The 26833-nt window shown below is 41.9% G+C and overlaps 1 protein-coding gene across 1 annotated transcript in view; it reads left to right on the top strand.

Annotated features, from left to right (window-relative positions):
* The window catches only part of LOC128657017 (oocyte zinc finger protein XlCOF6-like), a 119111-nt gene that overhangs the window by 57037 nt on the left and 35241 nt on the right, over positions 1 to 26833 (top strand). Inside the window, exon 9 of the mRNA XM_053711241.1 lies at positions 8219 to 8326. Coding sequence (XP_053567216.1) covers positions 8219 to 8326 — 108 coding nt within the window. The remainder of the gene's footprint in view (positions 1 to 8218; positions 8327 to 26833) is intronic.

The raw sequence follows: 26833 nt of genomic DNA, 5'->3' as shown, positions 1-26833 counted from the left end.
TCAAATAGGAATAAATCCAAGCCATTTAGGAAACCAAAGTCTGCCCCTAAGTCCGCATGAAGGTGCGGCCCTCATTCCAGCTCAGCTGGTAGGGGGCAGATTAAGGTTTTTCAAGGATTGTTGGATAAAAACTGTCCAAAATGATTGGATTCAGAGCATTGTCTCTCAAGGGTATCGAATAGGATTCAAAGTAAGACCTCCTGTGAGAAGATTTTTTTCTCTCACGCATCCCTGTAAATCCAGTAAAAGCTCAGGCTTTTCTGAAGTGTGTTTCAGACCTGGAGTCTTCAGGGGTAATCATGCCAGTTCCTCCTCAGGAACAAGGTTTGGGGTTTTATTCAAACCTATTCATTGTACCAAAGAAAGAGAATTTGTTCAGACCAGTTCTGGATCTGAAAATTTTGAATCGTTATGTAAGAGTACCAACTTTCAAGATGATGACTATAAGGACTATTCTGCCTTTTGTTCAGCAAGGACATTATATGTCCACAATAGACTTGCAGGATGCATACCTTCATATTCCGATTCATCCAGAACACTTTCAGTTTCTGAGATTCTCTTTTCTAGACAAGCACTACCAATTTGTTGCTCTTCCATTTGGCCTAGCAACAGCTCCAAGAATCTTTTCAAAGGTTCTGGGTGCCCTACTATCTGTAATCAGAGAACAGGGTATTGCGGTGTTTCCTTATTTGGACAATATCTTGGTACTAGCTCAGTCTTTACATACTGCAGAATCTCACACGAATCAACTAGTGTTGTTTCTTCGGAAACATGGTTGGAGGATCAATTTACCAAAAAGTTTCTTGATTCCTCAGACAAGGGTCACCTTTTTAGGCTTCCAGATAGATTCAGTGTCCATGACTCTGTCTCTAACAGTCAAGAGACGTTTAAAATTGGTCACAGCATGCCGGCTCCTTCAGTCTCAGTCATTCCCTTCAGTGGCTATGTGCATGGAAGTTTTAGGTCTCATGACTGCAGCATCGGACGCAATCCCCTTTGCTCATTTTCACATGAGACCTCTACAGCTTTGTATGCTGAATCAATGGTGCAGGGATTATACAAAGATATCACAATTAATATCCTTGAATCCCAACCTGGACTGTGATCACAACAGATGCGAGTCTTTCAGGTTGGGGAGCTGTTTGGGGATCTCTGACAGCACAAGGTGTTTGGAAATCTCAAGAGGCGAGATTACCAATAAATATTTTAGAACTCCGTGCAATTCTCAGGGCTCTTCAGTTCTGGCCTCTGTTAAAGAGAGAACCGTTCATTTGTTTTCAGACAGACAATATCACAACTGTGGCATATATCAATCATCAGGGTGGGACTCACAGTCCCCAAGCTATGAAAGAAGTATCTTGGATACTTGCCTGGGCGGAATCCAGCTCCTGTCTAATCTCTGTGGTGCATATACCAGGCGTAGACAACTGGGAGGCGGATTATCTCAGCCGCCAGACTTTACATCCAGGGGAGTGGTCTCTCCATCCAGATGTGTTTTCTCAGATTGTTCAGATGTGGGGGCTTCCAGAGATAGATCTCCTTAGCCTCTCATCTAAACAAGAAACTTCCCAGATACCTGTCCAGGTCCAGGGATGTTCAGGCGGAAGCAGTGGATGCGCTGACAATTCCTTGGTGTTATCAACCTGCTTACATCTTCCTGCCTCTAGTTCTCCTTCCAAGAGTGATCTCCGAAATCATCATGGAACAGTCTTTTGTGTTGCTGGTGGCTCCAGCATGGCCACACAGGTTTTGGTATGCGGATCTGGTTCGGATGTCCAGTTGCCCGCCTTGGCCACTTCCATTACGGCCGGACCTACTATCTCAATGTCCGTTTTTCCATCAGGATCTCAAATCATTAAATTTGAAGGTATGGAAATTGAACGCTTAGTTCTAAGTCATAGAGGTTTCTCTGACTCAGTGATTAATACTATGTTACAAGCTCGTAAATCTGTTTATAGAAAGATTTATTATAGAGTTTGGAAGACTTACATTTCATGGTGTTCTTCTCATAAATTCTCCTGGCATTCTTTTAGAATTCCTAGAATTTTACAGTTTCTTCAGGATGGTTTGGATAAGGGTTTGTCTGCAAGTTCCTTGAAAGGACAAATCTCCGCTCTTTCTGTTTTATTTCACAGAAAGACTGCTATTCTTCCTGATATTCACTGTTTCGTACAGGCTTTAGTTCGTATTAAGCCTGTCATTAAATCAATTTCTCCTCCTTGGAGTCTTAATTTGGTTCTGAAGGCTTTACAGGCTCCTCCATTTGAGCCTATGCATTCTTTGGACATTAAACTACTTTCCTGGAAAGTGTTGTTCCTTTTGGCCATCTCTTCTGCTAGAAGAGTTTCTGAGCTATCTGCTCTTTCTTGTGAGTCTCCTTTTCTGATTTTTCATCAGGATAAGGCAGTTTTGCGGACTTCTTTTCAATTTTTACCTAAGGTTGTGAATTCTAACAACATTAGTAGAGAAATTGTTGTCCCTTCCTTGTGTCCTAATCCTAAGAATTCTTTGGAGAGATCCTTACATTCTTTGGATGTAGTAAGAGCTTTGAAATATTATGTGGAAGCTACTAAAAATTTCAGGAAGACTTTCAGTTTATTTGTTTTATTTTCTGGTCCTAGGAAAGGTCAGAGAGCTTCTGCTATTTCCTTAGCTTCTTGGTTGAAACTTTTGATTCATCAAGCTTATTTGGAGTCGGGTCAAACCTTGCCTCAGAGAATTACAGCTCATTCTACTAGATCAGTCTCCACTTCGTGGGCTTTTAAGAATTAAGCTTCAGTTGATCAGATTTGCAAAGCAGCAGCTTGGTCCTCTTTGCATACATTTACTAAATTCTACAATTTTGATGTATTTGCTTCTTCGGAAGCAGTTTTTGGTAGAAAAGTTCTTCAGGCAGCTGTTTCAGTTTGATTCTTCTGCTTTTGATTTAAGTTTTTTTCTTTCAAAGTGAAAATAACTTATTTTTTGGGTTGTGGATTATTTTTTCAGCGGAATATGGCTGTTTTTATTTTATTCCCTCCCTCTCTAGTGACTCTTGAGTGGAAGACTCCACATCTTGGGTATTGATATCCCATATGTCACTAGCTCATGGACTCTTGCCAATTACATGAAAGAAAACATAATTTATGTAAGAACTTACCTGATAAATTCATTTCTTTCATATTGGCAAGAGTCCATGAGGCCCACCCTTTTTATGGTGGTTATGATTTTTTGTATAAAGCACAATTATTTCCAAATTTCCTTTTGTTGATGCTTTCTACTCCTTTCTTTATCACCCCACTGCTTGGCTATTCGTTAAACTGAATTGTGGGTGTGGTGAGGGGTGTATTTATAGGCATTTTGAGGTTTGGGAAACTTTGCCCCTCCTGGTAGGATTGTATATCCCATATGTCACTAGCTCATGAACTCTTGCCAATATTAAAGAAATCAATTTATCAGGTAAGTTCTTACATAAATTATGTTTTTTCATGAACATGGCTTCAGCTAGTTTTGTTCTTAAACCGGATAATGAAGACAGCAGTGACTGTGAGGATTTGTTTAATAGTGATGCTATTGAGAAAGAAGAAAATGGGGACATGGACAGTTTTATTTTTTAGAATGGATACTCTTCTAAAACAGGACTCTAGGTTAGAACTTGATATTAAGACTTTTAACATTTATAAAAAGACTAAACGCATACCTAGAGGACTGCAAATTAAGAAATTTCCCTCCTTTCATGTAACTGACATGGACTTTATTAACAAGTGGAATAACATTCTTACAGAGTATTCTTTAGCACTCATTGATCTTCTAATTGAGTATAAAAAACAACTACGTGTGCAATTGGGTTTTGAGAAACAGAAGTTACAAGAATTTATTCGTCCTTTATCTGAAGGACCTGATTTCAAATTGTATAATGATAAAATACAGAATGTTATTGTTGAGTTTAAAAATAATCCGTGGCATTTTAAGAAGCAAAAAATACTTGGAGATAAGTCTGATTACGAAAATGATAAAGTGTATAGATTCCCTCAGTATGAGAATAGGAAAAGGAATAGACAATTCAAGAAAGGTAACACCCAAGCAAACAAAAAAGTTAAGTTTGCAGATACAAATACAGAATATGATTATGATTCATCAGATTTAGAACTGAATGATGTACAAACAGTACAATCTAGAGCTTCTCCCTCTTTTGTATTACAGCAAAATGAGGGTGCACATACGTATAATAGTGATACTATGCTAAAAAACCCAAAGGGCCCCCTGACACAAAGAAAAAAAATACGTAGAGGGGGGGGCGCAGATTTAACAGAGCAGCCCATATTAAAGACAGGGAATGTGAAGACACACAGATATCGCCCAATAGTGGCTGGTATTGGTTCCCTAATAGAACCCCTTTCTGAGATAATTGATGCCTACTTACAACCCATGGTTGTCAAATTATTGAGCTATGTGAGAGACACTAGTGATGTCATTCAACAGATTGAGAAATTAAAATGGGAACCAGGGTATTCATTCATTTCAGTGGATATTATTTCCATTTATACATGCATACCTCATGATAAGGGTATTGAGGCAGTTAAATTTTTCCTGGACAAATTCTACGGCTATAATACCGAATTGAAGGAATTTATTCTTAAATCTATTGATTTTCTGCTTACACATAATTTCTTTATGTTTGAAGGTGACTACTATCTCCAGAGACGCGGGACGGCTATGGGGGCAAAGTTTGCCCCATCCTACACCAACCTTTATTTGGGTTGGTGGGAGCTGTCCCGCGTCTTTGGAGATATTAATCCATATAGGGAACACGTAATATATTTTGGTCGCTATATTGATGACCTGTTGTTTGTCTGGAAAGGGTCAGAGGAGACAATTCCCTCCTTTATAGCGTATTTACAGGATAATGATCTGAATTAAAAATGTACTCCTGTAACCAGTAAAGAGAGTGTTTCCTATTTGGACATAGAACTACTGGCCAATGTTGATGAACAAAGTATTGAGGTAGAATTGTACCGTAAAGAGGTGGCTGGGAATACCATCCTAAATGCTACCTCCTGTCATCCTCGGCATACAGTAGTATCTATACCCAAGAGTCAATACATTTGTGTTAAAAGCAATTGCACTAATCCTGCAAGATATGAATTCCATGCCAAGGAACTAACTGATCGTTTTTTACAAAGAGGTTATGATAAGAATAACCTTGAAAGGGCCAAAAAACAGGTTGATCCTCTGGATAGAGTCACTGTTTGACACTAAAAGGGAGTTTAACCCCGTACAGAACAAACCAAAATTCATCACTACATACAGTAGTGAATATCATAAAATTTGTAAAATAGTGCGTGACTCTCTGCCTATATTAGAAGCTGATGATGGGCTTAGAGAGACAGTACAGGTAGGATGTGGCTTTGTGTCTCGCAAAGCCAAAACTTTAGGCAACATTTTGTCTCCATCCATGCTGCCAAAAATAAAAAAGGAAACTTGGCTTTCTCTAAAGCCTGGGTTTCATAAATGTAATAGCAGTAGATGTAAATCTTGTGCTCATGCCTTGTTTGGCACTGAGTTTAAGTCCCAAGTTACAGGTAAAGTCTACCAGATACAACAATATTCCACTTGTAATTCTACATTTGTAATTTATCTTCTTACCTGCAGGGGGTGCTATAAGCAATATGTAGGGCTCACTACACGCCCCCTGAAAGATAGATTTTTGGAGCATCTTAGGTCCATTGAAGACCCACTTTCTACAACTCCTGTGTCACTTCATTTTAAGAAAGAACACCATTCTGATACTTCCCTTTTGGCATTTCAATGTATTCAATTTATTCCCAGACACCCAAGAGGGGGAAACAGAGAGGAAACTCTCAGACAAAGGGAAGTTTTTTTGATTTTTCAATTGGAGACTGTAGTGCCAAAGGGTTTAAATTCCGAATGGGATATAAAACTTTTTGTTAAATAAGATATGCATATTGACATTTTTGTAATTCTTATTATTATGTATATTGTAAGCGATAGAATATTATTCTGATATTTACACTTAGTCATTTTAGCAAGGAAGGAGATAGGTCTGGTGCAGAGAAGTAGATTTGGGTGTCGTCGGTATACAAATGATATTGGAAACTGTGGGACTTTATTAGGGAACCTAGTGATGACGTGTAGATTGAGAAGACAAGGGGACCGAGGACAGAGCCTTGTGGTACTCCGACAGAAAGTAGTGACGGGGCAGAGAAGGCTACACTAAAGGTACGGTTTGACAGGTAGGAAGAGAGCCACGAAAGGTCTGTGTCACAGATGCCGAAGGATTGGAAGATTTGGAGCAAAAGAGGGTGGTCAACAGTGTCAAAGGCTGCGAACAGATCAAGGAGGATAAGCAGAGAGAAATGGCCTTTTGATTTTGCTGTAAGTAGGTCGTTGGTAACCTTAACAATTGCTGTCTCTGTGGAGTGATGGGGATGAAATCCAGATTGCAATGGGTCAAGAAAGGAGTTTAACGTAAGGAAGTGGGATAGGCGTGCATATACTAGTTTTTCGAGAAGCTTTGAGGCAAGACGGAGGAGCGAAATAAGGCGGTAGTTGGATGGGGAGGTAGGATCAAGGGAAGGTTTTTTGAGGATAGGTGAGACCAGTGCATGTTTCAGCGATGAGGGAAATATACCAGTGCTGAGGGAGAGGTTGAAAATGTGTGTTGGTATAGGGGTAAGGGTAGCAGAGAGGGAGGGGAGTAGCTGTGAAGGGATAGGGTCAAGGGGACAGGTAGTGAGGTGAGAACGCAGTATAAGTTCTGAAACTTCTCAGTAACGGGGGAGAATGAGCTAAGTTTAAGGTTATGTGGGTTGTGGTTGATTGAGAGTGTTTGAGGGGGGGGGGAATGGAATTATGTTGAGAGCTAATTTTATTTCTGATGGAGTTGATTTTGTTATTGTAGTGGCTGGCAAAGTCTTGAGCTGACAGAGAAGTTGTATTAGGAGGTGGGGGAGGGCGGAGGAGAGTATTTTGGGTTTGAAGAAAGATTAGAGATAAGAGTAGAGAAGTAGTGTTGCTTATGGAGATTAGGGCAGAATAGTAGGAGTTCAAGATGAATTTGTAATGAAGAAAATCAGCTGAACTCCGAGATTTTCTCCAGTGCCACTCAGCAGTACGGTCTGCATAGGTTCCGTGTCAGAGGAGTATGACAGGGCTGAGGATGAGTGTGTGATTTCCGAGCTATGGTAAGAGGGACGAGATTGTCAAGGACGGATACGAGGGTGGAATTATACTGGCCGATTGTTCAGGGCAGGAAAAGGAGGAGAAGGATGAGAGGAGAGGTTTGAGGGAATTAGCAAGCTGTTGCTGATCTAAGGACATAATGCTTCTGTGAAGTTTGGTGTGAGGAGTAGAAGGAGGGAGAGTTGTAGGGAGGGATGATATGTTGCAAGTAAGGAGATGGTGGTCAGAAAGAGGAAAGGGGGAGTTTGGGAAGTTTGAGAGAGTGCATCGATAGCTAAAGATCAGGTCAAGGATACAGGGCACAGGTGAGTGTACATGTGTGATGTGTCTGAGGGATACAGGACACAGGTGAGTTTACGTTTGTGATGTGTCTGAGGGATACAGGGCACAGGTGAGTGTACATGTGTCATGTGACTGAGGGATACAGGGCACATGGGAGTGTACATGTGTCATGTGCCTGAGGGATACAGGGCACAGGTAAAAGTACATGTGTGATGTGTCTGAGGGATACAGGGCACAGGTGAGTGTACATGTGTGATATGTCTGAGGGATACAGGGCACAGGTGAGTGTACATGTGTGATGCATCTAAGGGATGCAGGGCACAGGTGAGTGTACGTGTGTGATGCGTCTAAGGGATACAGGGCACAGGTGAGTGTACGTGTGTGATGTGTCTGAGGGGTGCAGGGCACAGGTGAGTGTACGTGTGTCACATGTATGGGGGATGCAGGGCACAGGTGAATAGATTTTATTTTCAAAAACCTCACAAAACCCTGTAATACATCTCACATGGGAATTCTGATTGGTTACATTGAGGCTGTATTTGTAGCAAGTAAAGTAACTGATTCCCAGCTAACTCCCTTTACTGTATTTACTGTTGTGCTGATGTCATTTCATGGGTTGTGTCGCCCAGATGTGACTGCTAGTAATGTAGGCTCAGGTTTATTTAACTTAAATTACACAATATATCACACTAAAGTAATTTTTAAATATAGGCCATGTAAATAGTGATTCATTTATTCATTCTTTTTTTTCCAGGTGAAAAAGATGCTAAGATTTCATGTAACACAGAACAAATAGAAGATCAGTGGCTAAGAAATATAACAGAAGCTGCAGAGCAGGAAATATGTGATAAAATAAATTCAGGTAAGTGCTCGTGTGTAACGTGTCTGAGGGACGCAGAGCAAAGGTGAGTGCACGTGTGTGATGTGTCTGAGGGACGCTGATATTGACGTAGATATTTGTTAAAATATATTTATTTATTTTGGGGAATGAATAACTTTTTTAGCCCCATCCTCTCTTGGTGACATTGGACGCAGAGCAAAGGAGAGGGTACTGTACATGTGTGACGTGTCTGACCATGGAACTCCCAGTAAAGTAACCTACAAGTTTCTCATAAAATTGTGCAAACATAAATAGCATTATAAACACGTTTTCTCTTACAGGGTGTATCCAGTCCACGGATTCATCCTTGTGGGATATTCTCATTCCCTACAGGAAGTGGCAAAGAGAGCACACAGCAGAGCTGTCCATATAGCTCCCCCTCAGACTCCGCCCCCCCAGTCATTCTCTTTGCCGCTCTAACAAGTAGCATCTCCACGGGAGGGTAAAATGAATGTGGTGTTAGATTTGTAGTTTTTATTTCTTCAATCAAAAGTTTGTTATTTTAAAATAGTGCCGGTTTGTACTATTTATTCTGTGGCAGAAAGTAATGAAGATTTCTGCTGAGAGGAAAATGATTTTAGCATGTTGTAACTAAAATCCACTGCTGTTCCCACACAGGACTGTTGAGCATCAGAAAACTTCAGTTGGGGGGAACAGTTTGCAGGCTTAACTGCTTTGAGGTATGTTTCAGTCATTTTTTCTAGTCAAGACTTAGTAATGCTAGAAGACTGACAAGAATCACCATGTGGGAAAGGTAAGCCATATTCTGAGACTTAGTATAGAAGGAAGGCTTATTTGAAAGGGCTCAAACACTGGTGGACACTGTTAAGGGGCAATTGATTATTTTTTTACAAAAATCTGATATTTATACAAGTTTATATTACATTTGAAACACTTTTTTGGGGTTTATTCCGCATGGCATCTATTTAGACACCTATTTTGGCTTGGGAAGGCCCCACATCCCCAGAGTGAAGAGGGAGGGGGCCTGAAATTCGCGCCTCAGTTGCGCAGTTGATTTTACAGAGAGCTTCATGCAGCTCCATGTGAAGAGTCCAGAGATTACTTGAGGACTTAAGAGAGGCTTATTTTCGATTAAAACTAATTCCCAAGGAACGTAGGGCCACAGCAGAGGCTGTGGCATGGTGCTATAGTTTTGCTAACCGGTTGCCAGCTTTAATTTGCTCTGCAATCATTTCAAAGCATTAGGATCATATGGTGAAAATTTCATAAAGATTGGATGATTTTTGGAGATTTAGTAAAAAAGTGCGCTTTTTATTATTTAAAGGCACAGTACCGTTTTTTCAAAAATTGTATTTTACTGTATTTGAGTGCTGTCTAAGTCTGTTTAACATGTCTGAGCCTACTGATAGATCTTGTTCTATGTGTTTAAAAGCCATGGCGGTACCCCCTTTACATTTGTGTTTAAAGTGTGCTAAGGTATCTAAACATTTTAAAGACCATGCAGTGACACTTAAAAATGTAGCCCAAGATGATTCTTTAACGGAAGGTAGCGAGGATAGTCCTCCTTCCTCTCCCCATGTGTCGACACCAGTTACGCCCGCGCAAGCGATGCCTAGTACCTCTAGCGCATTGGCCCCTATTACCTTACAACAATTAGCAGCAGTCATGGATAATTCCCTTGCGGCATTTCTATCCAAACTGCCAGTTTTTCCTAAAAAGTGTGATAGCTCAGTTTTAAGAACAGAGGATGAGCAATCAGACGCTTTGGATGATTTATCCGTTGTACCCTCACAACACTCTGAAGTGGCAGTGAGGGATGTGCTGTCCGAGGGAGACATTTCTGACACAGGAAAGGTTTCTCAGCGGGCAGAATCAGATTCCTTAGCGTTTAAATTTAAGCTGGAACACCTCCGCGTACTGCTTAAGGAGGTTTTAGCTACGCTGGATGATTGCGACCCCATGGTGGTCCCAGAAAAATTGTGTAAAATAGACAATTTTCTAGAAGTCCCTGTATACACTGATGCGTTTCCGATCCCGAAGAGGGTGGCGGATATTGTGACTAGGGAGTGGGAGAGACCAGGTGTGCCTTTTGTCCCCCCCCCCTATCTTTAAGAAAATGTTCCCCATAAATAACCCCAGGCGGGACGCGTGGCAGACGGTCCCTAAGGTAGAGGGAGCAGTTTCAACACTAGCCAAGCGCACAACCATACCAATAGAAGACAGTTGTGCTTTCAAAGATCCTATGGATAAAAAATTAGAAGGTTTACTAAAGAAAATATTTGTTCAACAAGGTTTCCTTCTTCAACCGATTGCCTGCATTATTCCTGTAACTACTGCAGCGGCTTTCTGGTTTGAGGCACTGGAGGAGTCGCTCCAGAGAGAATCTTCATATGACGAAGTCATGGATAGAATTCATGCTCTAAAGCTGGCTAATTCCTTTATCACAGATGCCGCTTTCCAATTAGCTAAGTTAGCGGCGAAAAATTCTGGTTTTGCCATTATGGCGCGGAGAGCGATTTGGCTCAAATCGTGGTCGGCTGATGTGTCGTCCAAAACAAAACTATTAAATATTCCTTTCAAGGGAAAGACCCTATTCGGCCCAGAGTTGAAAGAAATTATTTTGGATATCACTGGGGGAAAGGGCCATGCTCTTCAGCAAGATAGACCGTTTAAGGCCAAAAACAAGGCTAATTTTCGCTCCTTTCGCAACTTCAGGAGTGGACCTGCTTCAACCTCTGCAACCGCAAAGCAGGATGGTAACGCTTCCCAGCCCAAAGCAACCTGGAAGCCTTTGCAGGGCTGGAACAAGGGTAAGCAGGCTAAGAAGCCTGCGGCTGCTACCAAGACAGAATGAAGGGGTAGCCCACGAGCCGGGACCGGATCTGGTAGGGGGCAGACTTTCTCTCTTTGCTCAGGCTTGGGCAAGAGATGTTCCAGATCCCTGGGCATTAGAAATTGTTGCTCAGGGGTATCTTCTAGAATTCAAGGACTCTCCTCCAAGGGGAAGGTTCCACATTTCTCGTTTGTCATCAGACCAGACAAAGAAACAGGCGTTCTTACGCTGTGTAGAAGATCTTCTAAAAATGGGAGTGATACACCCAGTTCCAATTGCAGAACAAGGACAGGGATTTTACTCAAACCTGTTTGTAGTTCCCAAAAAGGAAGGAACTTTCAGGCCAATCCTGGATCTAAAAATTCTAAACAAATTCCTCAGAGTTCCATCTTTCAAAATGGAAACCATTCGGACAATCTTACCGATGATCCAGGAAGGTCAATATATGACTACCGTGGATCTAAAGGATGCGTACCTACATATTCCTATCCACAAAGATCATCATCAGTTCCTAAGGTTCGCCTTTCTGGACACGCATTACCAGTTCGTGGCCCTTCCTTTCGGGTTGGCAACCGCTCCCAGAATTTTCACAAAGGTGCTAGGGTCCCTTCTAGCGGTACTAAGACCGCGGGGCATTGCAGTAGCACCTTACCTAGACGACATCTTAATACAGGCGTCGTCTTTTCACAGAGCCAAGGCTCATACGGACATTGTTCTGGCCTTTCTAAGGTCTCACGGGTGGAAGGTGAACGTAGAAAAGAGTTCTCTGTCCCTTCTCACAAGGGTTCCCTTCCTGGGAACACTAATAGACTCGGTAGAAATGAAAATATTTCTGACAGAGGTCAGGAAGTCAAAGCTTTTAACTACTTGCCGAGTTCTTCATTCCATTCCTCGGCCTTCTGTTTCTCAGTGCATGGAGGTAATCGGATTAATGGTTGCGGCAATGGACGTTGTCCCTTTTGCCCGAATTAATCTCAGACCACTACAACTGTGCATGCTCAAACAGTGGAATGGAGATTATGCAGATTTGTCTCCTCAAATACAAATGGACCAGAAAACCAGAGACTCTCTTCTCTGGTGGTTGTCTCAGGATCACCTGTCTCAGGGAATGTGCTTCCGCAGACCGGAGTGGATCATTGTCACGACCGATGCCAGTCTGTTAGGCTGGGGTGCAGTCTGGGACTCCCTGAAAGCTCAGGGCCTATGGTCTCGGGAAGAATCTCTTCTCCCGATAAACATTTTGGAACTGAGAGCGATATTCAATACGCTCCAGGCATGGCCTCAACTAGTGGAGGCCAAATTCATCAGATTTCAGTCGGACAACATCACGACTGTAGCGTACATCAATCATCAGGGAGGAACAAAGAGTTCCCTAGCGATGAAGGAAGTAACCAAGATCATCAAATGAGCGGAGGATCACTCCTGCCACCTATCTGCTATTCACATCCCAGGAGTAGACAACTGGGAGGCGGATTTTCTGAGTCGTCAGACTTTTCACCCGGGGGAGTGCTCAGCTGACCCAGCTATGGGGCATTCCGGAATTGGATCTGATGGCGTCCCGTCAGAACACCAAACTTCCCCTTACGGATCCAGGTCCAGGGATCCGAATGTGGCATTGATAGATGCTCTAGTAGCGCCTTGGTCCTTCAGTCTAGCTTATGTCTTTCCACCGTTTCCTCTTCTCCCTCGGCTAGTAGCCAGAATCAAACAGGAGAAGGCTTCGGTAATTCTGATAGCGCCTGCGTGGCCACGCAGGACTTGGTATGCCGACCTAGTGGACATGTCATCGGTTCCACCATGGAAACTGCCATCGAGGCAGGATCTTCTAATACAGGGTCCATTCAAGCATCCAAATCTAGTTTCTCTGCAACTGACTGCTTGGAGATTGAACGCTTAATTCTAGCTAAGCGTGGGTTCTCTGAATCAGTTATAGATACTCTGATCCAGGCCAGAAAGCCTGTCACCAGGAAAATTTACCATAAGATATGGCGGAAATATCTTTGTTGGTGTGAAGGGTTACTCGTGGAGTAAAATTAGGATTCCAAGGATATTGTCTTTTCTCCAAGAAGGATTGGAGAAAGGATTGTCAGCTAGTTCCTTAAAGGGACAGATATCTGCTTTGTCTATCCTGTTACATAAGCGTCTGGCAGCAGTACCAGACGCTCAGGCGTTTGCACAGGCTCTAGTTAGAATTAAGCCTGTCTATAAACCTGTGGCTCCTCCATGGAGTCTAAATTTAGTTCTTTCAGTTCTTCAAGGGGTTCCGTTTGAACCCTTACATTCCATAGATATTAAGTTATTATCTTGTAAAGTTTTGTTTTTGGTAGCTATTTCTTCTGCTCGAAGAGTTTCAGAATTGTCTGCTTTGCAGTGTAATTCACCCTATCTGGTGTTCCATGCAGATAAGGTTGTTTTGCGTACCAAACCTGGTTTCCTTCCAAAAGTGGTTTCTAATAAGAATATTAACCAGGAAATCATTGTTCCTTCTCTGTGCCCTAATCCAGTTTCTAAAAAGGAACGACTGTTACACAATCTTGATGTGGTTCATGTTTTAAAATTCTATTTAAATGCAACTAAAGATTTCAGACAAACATCATACTTGTTTGTTGTCTATTCTGGTAAGAGGAGAGGTCAGAAAGCGACTGCTACCTCTCTTTCCTTCTGGCTGAAAAGCATCATCCGATTGGCTTATGAGACTGCTGGACATCAGCCTCCTGAACTAATTACAGCTCATTCCACCAGAGCTGTGGCTTCCACATGGGCTTTCAAGAATGAGGCTTCTGTTGAACAGATTTGTAAGGCAGCGACTTGGTCTTCACTGCATACTTTTGCCAAATTTTACAAATTCGATACTTTCGCTTCTTCGGAGGCTATTTTTGGGAGAAAGGTTTTGCAAGCAGTGGTGCCTTCCGTTTTGGTTACCTGACTTGTTCCCTCCCTTCATCCGTGTCCTAAAGCTTTTGTATTGGTATCCCACAAGTAAGGATAAATCCGTGGACTGGATACACCATTTAAGAGAAAACAGAATTTATGCTTACCTGATAAATTACTTTCTCTTACGGTGTATCCAGTCCACGGCCCGCCCTGGCAATTAGGTCAGGTTCAAATTTATTTTTGTAAAACTACAGTCACCACTGCACCCTATGGTTTCTCCTTTTTCTCCTAACCGTCGGTCGAATGACTGGGGGGGCGGAGCCTGAGGGGGAGCTGTATGGACAGCTCTGCAGTGTGCTCTCTTTGCCACTTCCTGTAGGGAATGAGAATATCCCACAAGTAAGGATGAATCCGTGGACTGGATACACCGTAAGAGAAAGTAATTTATCAGGTAAGCATAAATTCCGTTTTTCAAAGAACTACCTTTTTATTTGACTGCTGTGCTATCTTAGTCCTAAACATGTGAATAAGTCTCCTTTTTACTGGTTGCTAGGCGCCTCTATGGACGAGTGTACACTGTGCACCAGCAGTGATTCTGTGACATTTGTTTGCCGTGTGCTATAGATCATTAGCAAGACCTAAGTTATTATATGGCACCGCACTGCAGAGGGTACGTTTGCCTTAGCAGTAAATTTCAAAATGCTAGATTTCTAATATAGTATTGTTTTATCTTTTTTATATTTATAGGCCATGTTCTCATTTTAATTTACCTTCTAAATAATACAGGATTTCCTGAGACTGGTGTAGAGTCCTTTGGGAAATCAAGGGTTAAGTCCTCATGTAGCCGCTACAAAATTACTGGCTTCTGGATTTTTGGGCTGCCTCGTTGTTTTGTACAAATTTGTCAGCCTTACAATACCCCATATAGATAAAGACACTCATAGATAGACAGATATTTAACATTGACATACTGCTAGATTACGAGTCTTGCGTTAGGCTTAAAAAGCAGCGTTGAGAGGTCCCAACGCTGCTTTTTTTTTTTTTTTCAAAATCTTTTTATTAAGAATCCATGATACATAGCAATATGTAGGCATACAAAGATGAAAACATTACTCTGGTAAATATTACAGATGAAAACAATTGAATGCACATCGATAAATACCATGCACCCTGGACTCTCTTTTTAACCTCTTTTTTTTTAATTTAATTCTAACTATAACCTTAATATCTCGTTGCCTATATAATATGTTTGTTATTGTGCCTTAACAGTTGTTCAACCTGTAGGAGTTGAGCCGGTAGGGGCTACAATCCATTGTATAATTAGTATTGGTCAAAGGGGGATCTAGGGCGTACTGTTTTGAATATATTGCTCCCACTTATGTTGTATTTCAATAAATTGTTCTCTTTTACCAGACAGGTAGGAACCATACTCCTCTAGTTCAATCATATCTGTAACTTTGTTACGCCAAAGTTTTAGAGAAAAAACGTCAGTTGATCTCCAGTTTTGAGCTATCAAAACCTTTGTGCTGTTCGTCATAATTTTAAGTAGGGGTCTAAAATGGGCCTGGGGGAGTTTGGTTGACATATTTAGCAACCATATAAGAGGGTCCAAGGGGAGAAGAGTTTGAAAGATGTTCTCTATCTCATTAATTATGTTACGCCACAAAGTGTTTATCTGAGAATACCACCACCACATATGACCCATATTGCTTCCAACATGCCCACATCGCCAACAACGGTTATTAGTCTTTGGGAACAGTTTGTGTAGCCTCTTGGGAGTCGGGTACCAACCATGTAGTAATTTATAATTTATTTCCTTAATGGATGCAGATGTAGAGGCAGATTTAGTGTTGTGAAAAATGTTAGTCGCGGTCTGTGGAGTGATAATTACCCCCAATTCCCTCTCCCACATCTCAATAGAGTGTGGCAGATTGCCTGGTGGGGGCTGAGTAATAATATTATAAATATGTGAGAGACTATGTTTAATTGGGGGTGTGGAAGCGTATAATTTCTCCAACATAGGTGTGTCCGGTCCACGGCGTCATCCTTGTGGGATATTCTCTTCCCCAACAGGAAATGGCAAAGAGCCCAGCAAAGCTGGTCACATGATCCCTCCTAGGCTCCGCCTACCCCAGTCATTCTCTTTGCCGTTGTACAGGCAACATCTCCACGGAGATGGCTTAGAGTTTTTTAGTGTTTAACTGTAGTTTTTATTATTCAATCAAGAGTTTGTTATTTTAAAATAGTGCTGGTATGTACTATTTACTCTGAAACAGAAAAGAGATGAAGATTTCTGTTTGTATGAGGAAAATGATTTTAGCAACCGTTACTAAAATCCATGGCTGTTCCACACAGGACTGTTGAGAGGAATTAACTTCAGTTGGGGGAACAGTGAGCAGTCTCTTGCTGCTTGAGGTATGACACATTCTAACAAGACGATGTAATGCTGGAAGCTGTCATTTTCCCTATGGGATCCGGTAAGCCATGTTTATTAAGATTGTAAATAAGGGCTTCACAAGGGCTTATTAAGACTGTAGACTTTTTCTGGGCTAAATCGATTCATTATTAACACATATTTAGCCTTGAGGAATCATTTAATCTGGGTATTTTGATAAGTTTATATCGGCAGGCACTTTTTTAGACACCTTTCTCTTTAGGGGCTTTCACAAATCATAGGCAGAGCCTCATTTTCGCGCCGGTGTTGCGCACTTGTTTTTGAGAGGCATGACATGCAGTCGCATGTGTGAGGAGCTCTGATACATAGAAAAGACTTTCTGAAGGCGTCATTTGGTATCGTATTCCCCTTTGGGCTTGGTTGGGTCTCAGCAAAGCAGACACCAGGGACTGTAAAGGGGTTAAAGTTTAAAACGGCTCCGGTTCCGTTATTTTAAGGGTTAAAGCTTCCAAATTTGGGGTGCAATACTTTTAAGGCTTTAAGACACTGTGGTGAAATTTTGGTGAATTTTGAGCAATTCCTTCATATTTTTTCGCAATTGCAGTAATAAAGTGTGTTCAGTTTAAAATTTAAAGTGACAGTAACGGTTTTATTTTAAAACGTTTTTTGTACTTTGTTATCAAGTTTATGCCTGTTTAACATGTCTGAACTACCAGATAGACTGTGTTCTGAATGTGGGGAAGCCAGAGTTCCTTCTCATTTAAATAAATGTGATTTATGTGACAATGACAATGATGCCCAAGATGATTCCTCAAGTGAGGGGAGTAAGCATGGTACTGCATCATTCCCTCCTTCGTCTACACGAGTCTTGCCCACTCAGGAGGCCCCTAGTACATCTAGCGCGCCAATACTCCTTACTATGCAACAATTAACGGCTGTAATGGATAATTCTGTCAAAAACATTTTAGCCAAAATGCACACTTATCAGCGTAAGCGCGACTGCTCTGTTTTAGATACTGAAGAGCATGACGACGCTGATAATAATGGTTCTGAAGGGCCCCTAAACCAGTCTGATGGGGCCAGGGAGGTTTTGTCTGAGGGAGAAATTACTGATTCAGGGAACATTTCTCAACAAGCTGAACCTGATGTGATTACGTTTAAATTTAAGTTGGAACATCTCCGCATTCTGCTTAAGGAGGTATTATCCACTCTGGATGATTGTGACAAGTTGGTCATCCCAGAGAAACTATGTAAAATGGACAAGTTCCTAGAGGTCCCGGGGCTCCCAGAAGCTTTTCCTATACCCAAGCGGGTGGCGGACATTGTAAATAAAGAATGGGAAAGGCCCGGTATTCCTTTCGTCCCTCCCCCCATATTTAAAAAATTGTTTCCTATGGTCGACCCCAGAAAGGACTTATGGCAGACAGTCCCCAAGGTCGAGGGAGCGGTTTCCACTTTAAACAAACGCACCACTATACCCATAGAAGATAGTTGTGCTTTCAAAGATCCTATGGATAAAAGATTAGAAGGTTTACTTAAAAAGATGTTTGTTCAGCAGGGTTACCTTCTACAACCAATTTCATGCATTGTCCCTGTCACTACAGCCGCGTGTTTCTGGTTCGATGAGCTGGTAAAGGCGGTCGATAGTGATTCTCCTCCTTATGAGGAGATTATGGACAGAATCAATGCTCTCAAATTGGCTAATTCTTTCACCCTAGACGCCACTTTGCAATTGGCTAGGTTAGCGGCTAAGAATTCTGGGTTTGCTATTGTGGCGCGCAGAGCGCTTTGGTTGAAATCTTGGTCAGCTGATGCGTCTTCCAAGAACAAGCTACTTAACATTCCTTTCAAGGGGAAAACGCTGTTTGGCCCTGACTTGAAAGAGATTATCTCTGATATCACTGGGGGTAAGGGCCATGCCCTTCCTCAGGATCGGCCTTTCAAGGCCAAAAATAAACCTAATTTTCGTCCCTTTCGTAGAAACGGACCAGCCCAAAGTGCTACGTCCTCTAAGCAAGAGGGTAATACTTCTCAAGCCAAGCCAGCTTGGAGACCAATGCAAGGCTGGAACAAGGGAAAGCAGGCCAAGAAACCTGCCACTGCTACCAAGACAGCATGAAATGTTGGCCCCCGATCCGGGACCGGATCTGGTGGGGGGCAGACTCTCTCTCTTCGCTCGGGCTTGGGCAAGAGATGTTCTGGATCCTTGGGCGCTAGAAATAGTCTCCCAAGGTTATCTTCTGGAATTCAAGGGGCTTCCCCCAAGGGGGAGGTTCCACAGGTCTCAGTTGTCTTCAGACCACATAAAAAGACAGGCATTCTTACGTTGTGTAGAAGACCTGTTAAAAATGGGAGTGATTCATCCTGTTCCATTAGGAGAACAAGGGATGGGGTTCTACTCCAATCTGTTCATAGTTCCCAAAAAAGAGGGAACGTTCAGACCAATCTTAGATCTCAAGATCTTAAACAAGTTTCTCAAGGTTCCATCGTTCAAAATGGAAACCATTCGAACAATTCTTCCTTCCATCCAGGAAGGTCAATTCATGACCACGGTGGATTTAAAGGATGCGTATCTACATATTCCTATCCACAAGGAACATCATCGGTTCCTAAGGTTCGCATTCCTGGACAAGCATTACCAGTTCGTGGCGCTTCCTTTCGGATTAGCCACTGCTCCAAGGATTTTCACAAAGGTACTAGGGTCCCTTCTAGCTGTGCTAAGACCAAGGGGCATTGCTGTAGTACCTTACTTGGACGACATTCTGATTCAAGCGTCGTCCCTTCCTCAAGCAAAGGCTCACACGGACATTGTCCTGGCCTTTCTCAGATCTCACGGATGGAAAGTGAACGTGGAAAAGAGTTCTCTATCTCCGTCAACAAGGGTTCCCTTCTTGGGGACAATAATAGACTCCTTAGAAATGAGGATTTTTCTGACAGAGGCCAGAAAAACAAAACTTCTAGACTCTTGTCGGATACTTCATTCCGTTCCTCTTCCTTCCATAGCGCAGTGCATGGAAGTGATAGGTTGATGGTAGCGGCAATGGACATAGTTCCTTTTGCGCGCATTCATCTAAGACCATTACAACTGTGCATGCTCAGTCAGTGGAATGGGGACTATACAAACTTGTCTCCGAGGATACAAGTAAATCAGAGGACCAGAGACTCACTCCGTTGGTGGCTGTCCCTGGACAACCTGTCACAAGGGATGACCTTCCGCAGACCAGAGTGGGTCATTGTCACGACCGACGCCAGTCTGATGGGCTGGGGCGCGGTCTGGGGATCCCTGAAAGCTCAGGGTCTTTGGTCTCGGGAAGAATCTCTTCTACCGATAAATATTCTGGAACTGAGAGCGATATTCAATGCTCTCAAGGCTTGGCCTCAGCTAGCGAGGGCCAAGTTCATACGGTTTCAATCAGACAACATGACAACTGTTGCGTACATCAACCATCAGGGGGGAACAAGGAGTTCCCTGGCGATGGAAGAAGTGACCAAAATCATTCTATGGGCGGAGTCTCACTCCTGCCACCTGTCTGCTATCCACATCCCAGGAGTGGAAAATTGGGAAGCGGATTTTCTGAGTCGTCAGACATTGCATCCGGGGGAGTGGGAACTCCATCCGGAAATCTTTGCCCAAGTCACTCAACTGTGGGGCATTCCAGACATGGATCTGATGGCCTCTCGTCAGAACTTCAAAGTTCCTTGCTACGGGTCCAGATCCAGAGATCCCAAGGCGGCTCTAGTGGATGCACTAGTAGCACCTTGGACCTTCAAACTAGCTTATGTATTCCCGCCGTTTCCTCTCATCCCCAGGCTGGTAGCCAGGATCAATCAGGAAAGGGCGTCGGTGATCTTGATAGCTCCTGCGTGGCCACGCAGGACTTGGTATGCAGATCTGGTGAATATGTCATCGGCTCCACCATGGAAGCTACCTTTGAGACGAGACCTTCTTGTTCAAGGTCCGTTCGAACATCCGAATCTGGTCTCACTCCAGCTGACTGCTTGGAGATTGAACGCTTGATCTTATCGAAGCGAGGGTTCTCAGATTCTGTTATCGATACTCTTGTTCAGGCCAGAAAGCCTGTAACTAGAAAGATTTACCACAAAATTTGGAAAAAATATATCTGTTGGTGTGAATCTAAAGGATTCCCTTGGGACAAGGTTAAGATTCCTAAGATTCTATCCTTCCTTCAAGAAGGATTGGAAAAAGGATTATCTGCTAGTTCCCTGAAGGGACAGATTTCTGCCTTGTCTGTGTTACTTCACAAAAAGCTGGCAGCTGTGCCAGATGTTCAAGCCTTTGTTCAGGCTCTGGTTAGAATCAAGCCTGTTTACAAACCTTTGACTCCTCCTTGGAGTCTCAACTTAGTTCTTTCAGTTCTTCAGGGGGTTCCGTTTGAACCCTTACATTCCGTTGATATTAAGTTATTATCTTGGAAAGTTTTGTTTTTGGTTGCAATTTCTTCTGCTAGAAGAGTTTCAGAATTATCTGCTCTGCAGTGTTCTCCTCCTTATCTGGTGTTCCATGCAGATAAGGTGGTTTTACGTACTAAACCTGGTTTTCTTCCAAAAGTTGTTTCTAACAAAAACATTAACCAGGAGATTATCGTACCTTCTCTGTGTCCGAAACCAGTTTCGAAGAAGGAACGTTTGTTGCACAATTTGGATGTTGTTCGCGCTCTAAAATTCTATTTAGATGCTACAAAGGATTTTAGACAAACATCTTCCTTGTTTGTTGTTTATTTCGGTAAAAGGAGAGGTCAAAAAGCAACTTCTACCTCTCTCTCTTTTTGGATTAAAAGCATCATCAGATTGGCTTACGAGACTGCCGGACGGCAGCCTCCCGAAAGAATCACAGCTCATTCCACTAGGGCTGTGGCTTCCACATGGGCCTTCAAGAACGAGGCTTCTGTTGATCAGATATGTAGGGCAGCGACTTGGTCTTCACTGCACACTTTTACCAAATTTTACAAGTTTGATACTTTTGCTTCTTCTGAGGCTATTTTTGGGAGAAAGGTTTTGCAAGCCGTGGTGCCTTCCATCTAGGTGACCTGATTTGCTCCCTCCCATCATCCGTGTCCTAAAGCTTTGGTATTGGTTCCCACAAGTAAGGATGACGCCGTGGACCGGACACACCTATGTTGGAGAAAACAGAATTTATGTTTACCTGATAAATTACTTTCTCCAACGGTGTGTCCGGTCCACGGCCCGCCCTGGTTTTTTAATCAGGTCTGATAATTTATTTTCTTTAACTACAGTCACCACGGTTTCATATGGTTTCTCCTATGCAAATATTCCTCCTTAACGTCGGTCGAATGACTGGGGTAGGCGGAGCCTAGGAGGGATCATGTGACCAGCTTTGCTGGGCTCTTTGCCATTTCCTGTTGGGGAAGAGAATATCCCACAAGTAAGGATGACGCCGTGGACCGGACACACCGTTGGAGAAAGTAATTTATCAGGTAAACATAAATTCTGTTTTTTCGATATTTGATAGCGAGCGCGTCATGTTTGCATAATGTTGGTGAGTTGTGATATAGTGATGTACTCTCCTATAGGAGAACCAGTTAGCGGCCCAGCTATGACCCATGTCAACCAGTTGTCCTTGTGTATACAATTGATCATTATTAGTAATTTGCATAACTGAGACCTCTCCATTGTCGTTATATGTATCTATATTTTTAACTACTGTTAGTAGAGAGAATTCACTGTTATGCAGAAGAGATGTTAACGGGCCTGGGCATGACGAAAGATATGGGTTCGTCTTATTAGAGATGTCCCATATTTTCAGCGTTTCTCGTGTGATTGGGTTATCAGTCTGTTTACTTATCACCTGAAAGTTTGGATGCCAACAGGCAGAAGATAAATTAATGCTAAAGTTTAGATTTTCCTCTAGTAAAATCCATCTCTTGTGGTCCTTGTGGATTCTCCAGTCAAGAATTCTCTGTAAAAATATGGCCTTTCTATATGCATCAATATCTGGAACACCCAGCCCTCCTTGTGTAGTATGACGTGACATAGTATGTTTATTTATTCTAGGGGGGCGTCTATTCCAAATAAATGAACCAAACAGTTGTTGCATCTGAGAAGTATAATTAGTGGGAAGCGGGATGGGAAGGGTTTGAATTATGTAGAGCAGTCTCGGGAAGGCATTCATTTTAATAGTATTAATCCTGCCCAACCAGGACAAGTGTTTTCTAGTCCAGGAGGAAAGGTCTCTCATTAGGGTACTCTTAATTGGGACGTAATTTAATTTAAATAATGCATCAATGTTATCTGCTAGCTGTATCCCCAAGTATCTAAGGGATTCTTTATTCCATTTAAAAGGGCAAATTTTGGTAATTAATGTTTCCGTTTGTTGGGCAATAGCTACCCCTAATTCGGATTTGTTCTGGTTGATTTTAAAGTTGGACAACTTACGAAATACCTCTAATTCTTTCATGAGGGGTGGGATTGTTTTTACTGGGTCTGTTAGGGAGAAAAGGATGTCGTCTGCGAAGAGAGACATCTTGTATTCTACTCCCTCTACCATTAGACCTCAAATTTCCTGATTTAATCTAATTTTGGTTGCCAGAGTTTCAATAAGACACGTGAAAAGCAGGGGGGACAGAGGGCAGCCCTGTCTAGTAACGTTCGTAATCTGGAGTGGGTCTGATAGTACTCCATTAAGGGTTACTCTTGCACTGGGTTTGTTATAGAGTGCAAAAATTCTATGTAAAATCTTATCGCTTAACCCGAAGGCCCGCAGGGTTGCCTCTAGAAAAGGCCATCCGACTCTGTTGAAGGCCTTTTCGGCATCAGTGGAGAGCCACACTGAAGGAATGTTTCTAGTTTTGGCGTGCCACATCAAGTGTATGTTGCGAACTGTATTATCTCTAGCTTCGCGGTAGGGGAAAAAACCGACCTGATCTTGGTGAATAATCTTAGGTAGAATTAAATTAAGTCTATTTGCTATAACTTTGGCGAAAATCTTTATGTCTGTATTCAACAGGGAGATAGGTCTATAATTTGGTATTGATGTATTGGATTTGTTTGGTTTCGGAATTAAGGTTATGTTAGCTTGTAGGGCTAGAGGTGGGAATTTCTTTCATGTAATTAGCAAGAGTCCATGAGCTAGTGACATATGGGATATACATTCCTACCAGGAGGGGCAAAGTTTCCCAAACCTCAAAATGCCTATAAATACACCCCTCACCACACCCACAATTCAGTTTTACAAACTTTGCCTCCGATGGAGGTGGTGAAGTAAGTTTGTGCTAGATTCTACGTTGATATGCGCTCCGCAGCAAGTTGGAGCCCGGTTTTCCTCTCAGCGTGCAGTGAATGTCAGAGGGATGTGAGGAGAGTATTGCCTATTTGAATGCAGTGATCTCCTTCTACGGGGTCTATTTCATAGGTTCTCTGTTATCGGTCGTAGAGATTCATCTCTTACCTCCCTTTTCAGATCGACGATATACTCTTATTTATATACCATTACCTCTGCTGATTCTCGTTTCAGTACTGGTTTGGCTTTCTACAAACATGTAGATGAGTGTCCTGGGGTAAGTAAATCTTATTTTTTGTGACACTCTAAGCTATGGTTGGGCACTTTGTTTATAAAGTTCTAAATATATGTATTCAAACATTTATTTGCCTTGACTCAGAATGTTCAACATTCCTTATTTTCAGACAGTCAGTTTCATATTTGGGATAATGCATTTGAATTAATCATTTTTTCTTACCTTCAAAAATTTGACTCTTTTTTCCCTGTGGGCTGTTAGGCTCGCGGGGGCTGAAAATGCTTCATTTTATTGCGTCATTCTTGGCGCGGACTTTTTTGGCGCAAAAAATCTTTTCCGTTTCCGGCGTCATACGTGTCGCCGGAAGTTGCGTCATTTTTTGACGTTATTTTGCGCCAAAAATGTCGGCGTTCCGGAAGTGGCGTCATTTTTGGCGCCAAAAGCATTTAGGCGCCAAATAATGTGGGCGTCTTATTTGGCGCTAAAAAAATATGGGCGTCGCTTTTGTCTCCACATTATTTAAGTCTCATTTTTCATTGCTTCTGGTTGCTAGAAGCTTGTTCTTTGGCATTTTTTCCCATTCCTGAAACTGTCATTTAAGGAATTTGATCAATTTTGCTTTATATGTTGTTTTTTCTCTTACATATTGCAAGATGTCTCACGTTGCATCTGAGTCAGAAGATACTTCAGGAAAATCGCTGTCTAGTGCTGGACCTACCAAAGCTAAGTGTATCTGCTGTAAACTTTTGGTAGCTATTCCTCCGGCTGTTGTTTGTATTAATTGTCATGACAAACTTGTTAATGCAGATAATATTTCCTTTAGTAAAGTACCATTGCCTGTTGCAGTTCCTTCAACATCTAAGGTGCAGAATGTTCCTGATAACATAAGAGATTTTGTTTCTGAATCCATCAAGAAGGCTATGTCTGTTATTTCTCCTTCTAGTAAACATAAAAAATCTTTTAAAACTTCTCTCCCTACAGATGAATTTTTAAATGAACATCATCATTCTGATTCTGATGATTCTTCTGGTTCAGAGGATTCTGCCTCAGAGATTGATGCTGATAAATCTTCATATTTATTTAAAATGGAATTTATTCGTTCTTTACTTAAAGAAGTACTAATTGCTTTAGAAATAGAGGATTCTGGTCCTCTTGATACTAATTCTAAACGTTTAGATAAGGTATTTAAATCTCCTGTGGTTATTCCAGAAGTTTTTCCTGTTCCTAATGCTATTTCTGAAGTAATTTCTAAAGAATGAGATAAATTGGGTAATTCATTTACTCCTTCTAAACGTTTTAAGCAATTATATCCTGTGCCGTCTGACAGATTAGAATTTTGGGACAAAATCCCTAGAGTTGATGGGGCTATTTCTACCCTTGCTAAACGTACTACTATTCCTACGTCAGATGGTACTTCGTTTAAGGATCCTTTAGATAGGAAAATTGAATCCTTTCTAAGAAAAGCTTATCTGTGTTCAGGTAATCTTCTTAGACCTGCTATATCATTGGCTGATGTTGCTGCAGCTTCAACTTTTTGGTTGGAAACTTTAGCGCAACAAGTAACAGATCATGATTCTCATAATATTATTATTCTTCTTCAGCATGCTAATAATTTTATCTGTGATGCCATTTTTGATATTATTAGAGTTGATGTCAGGTTTATGTCTCTAGCTATTTTAGCTAGAAGAGCTTTATGGCTTAAGACTTGGAATGCTGATATGGCTTCTAAATCAACTCTACTTTCCATTTCTTTCCAGGGTAACAAATTATTTGGTTCTCAGTTGGATTCTATTATCTCAACTGTTACTGGTGGGAAAGGAACTTTTTTACCACAGGATAAAAAATCTAAGGGTAAAAACAGGGCTAATAATCGTTTTCGTTCCTTTCGTTTCAACAAAGAACAAAAGCCTGATCCTTCATCCTCAGGAGCAGTTTCAGTTTGGAAACCATCTCCAGTCTGGAATAAATCCAAGCCTGCTAGAAAGGCAAAGCCTGCTTCTAAGTCCGCATGAAGGTGCGGCCCTCATTCCAGCTCAGCTGGTAGGGGGCAGGTTACGTTTTTCAAAGAAATTTGGTTCAATTCTGTTCACAATCTTTGGATTCAGAACATTGTTTCAGAAGGGTACAGAATTGGTTTCAAGATGAGACCTCCTGCAAAGAGATTTTTTCTTTCCCGTGTCCCAGTAAATCCAGTGAAAGCTCAAGCATTTCTGAATTGTGTTTCAGATCTAGAGTTGGCTGGAGTAATTATGCCAGTTCCAGTTCCGGAACAGGGGATGGGGTTTTATTCAAATCTCTTCATTGTACCAAAGAAGGAGAATTCCTTCAGACCAGTTCTGGATCTAAAAATATTGAATCGTTATGTAAGGATACCTACGTTCAAAATGGTAACTGTAAGGACTATCTTGCCTTTTGTTCAGCAAGGGCATTATATGTCAACAATAGATTTACAGGATGCATATCTGCATATTCCACTTCATCCAGATCATTATCAGTTCCTGAGATTCTCTTTTCTGGACAAGCATTACCAGTTTGTGGCTCTGCCGTTTGGCCTAGCTACAGCTCCAAGAATTTTTACAAAGGTTCTCGGTGCCCTTCTGTCTGTAATCAGAGAACAGGGTATTGTGGTATTTCCTTATTTGGACGATATCTTGGTACTTGCTCAGTCTTTACATTTAGCAGAATCTCATACGAATCGACTTGTGTTGTTTCTTCAAGATCATGGTTGGAGGATCAATTTACCAAAAAGTTCATTGATTCCTCAGACAAGGGTGACCTTTCTGGGTTTCCAGATAGATTCAGTGTCCATGACTCTGTCTTTAACAGACAAGAGACGTCTAAAATTGATTTCAGCTTGTCGAAACCTTCAGTCACAATCATTCCCTTTGGTAGCCTTATGCATGGAAATTCTAGGTCTTATGACTGCTGCATCG

The sequence above is a fragment of the Bombina bombina genome, chromosome 4, assembly GCF_027579735.1.
Source record: "Bombina bombina isolate aBomBom1 chromosome 4, aBomBom1.pri, whole genome shotgun sequence".
NCBI lineage: Eukaryota > Metazoa > Chordata > Amphibia > Anura > Bombinatoridae > Bombina > Bombina bombina.
This window is presented reverse-complemented; position numbering and strand designations above follow the sequence as displayed.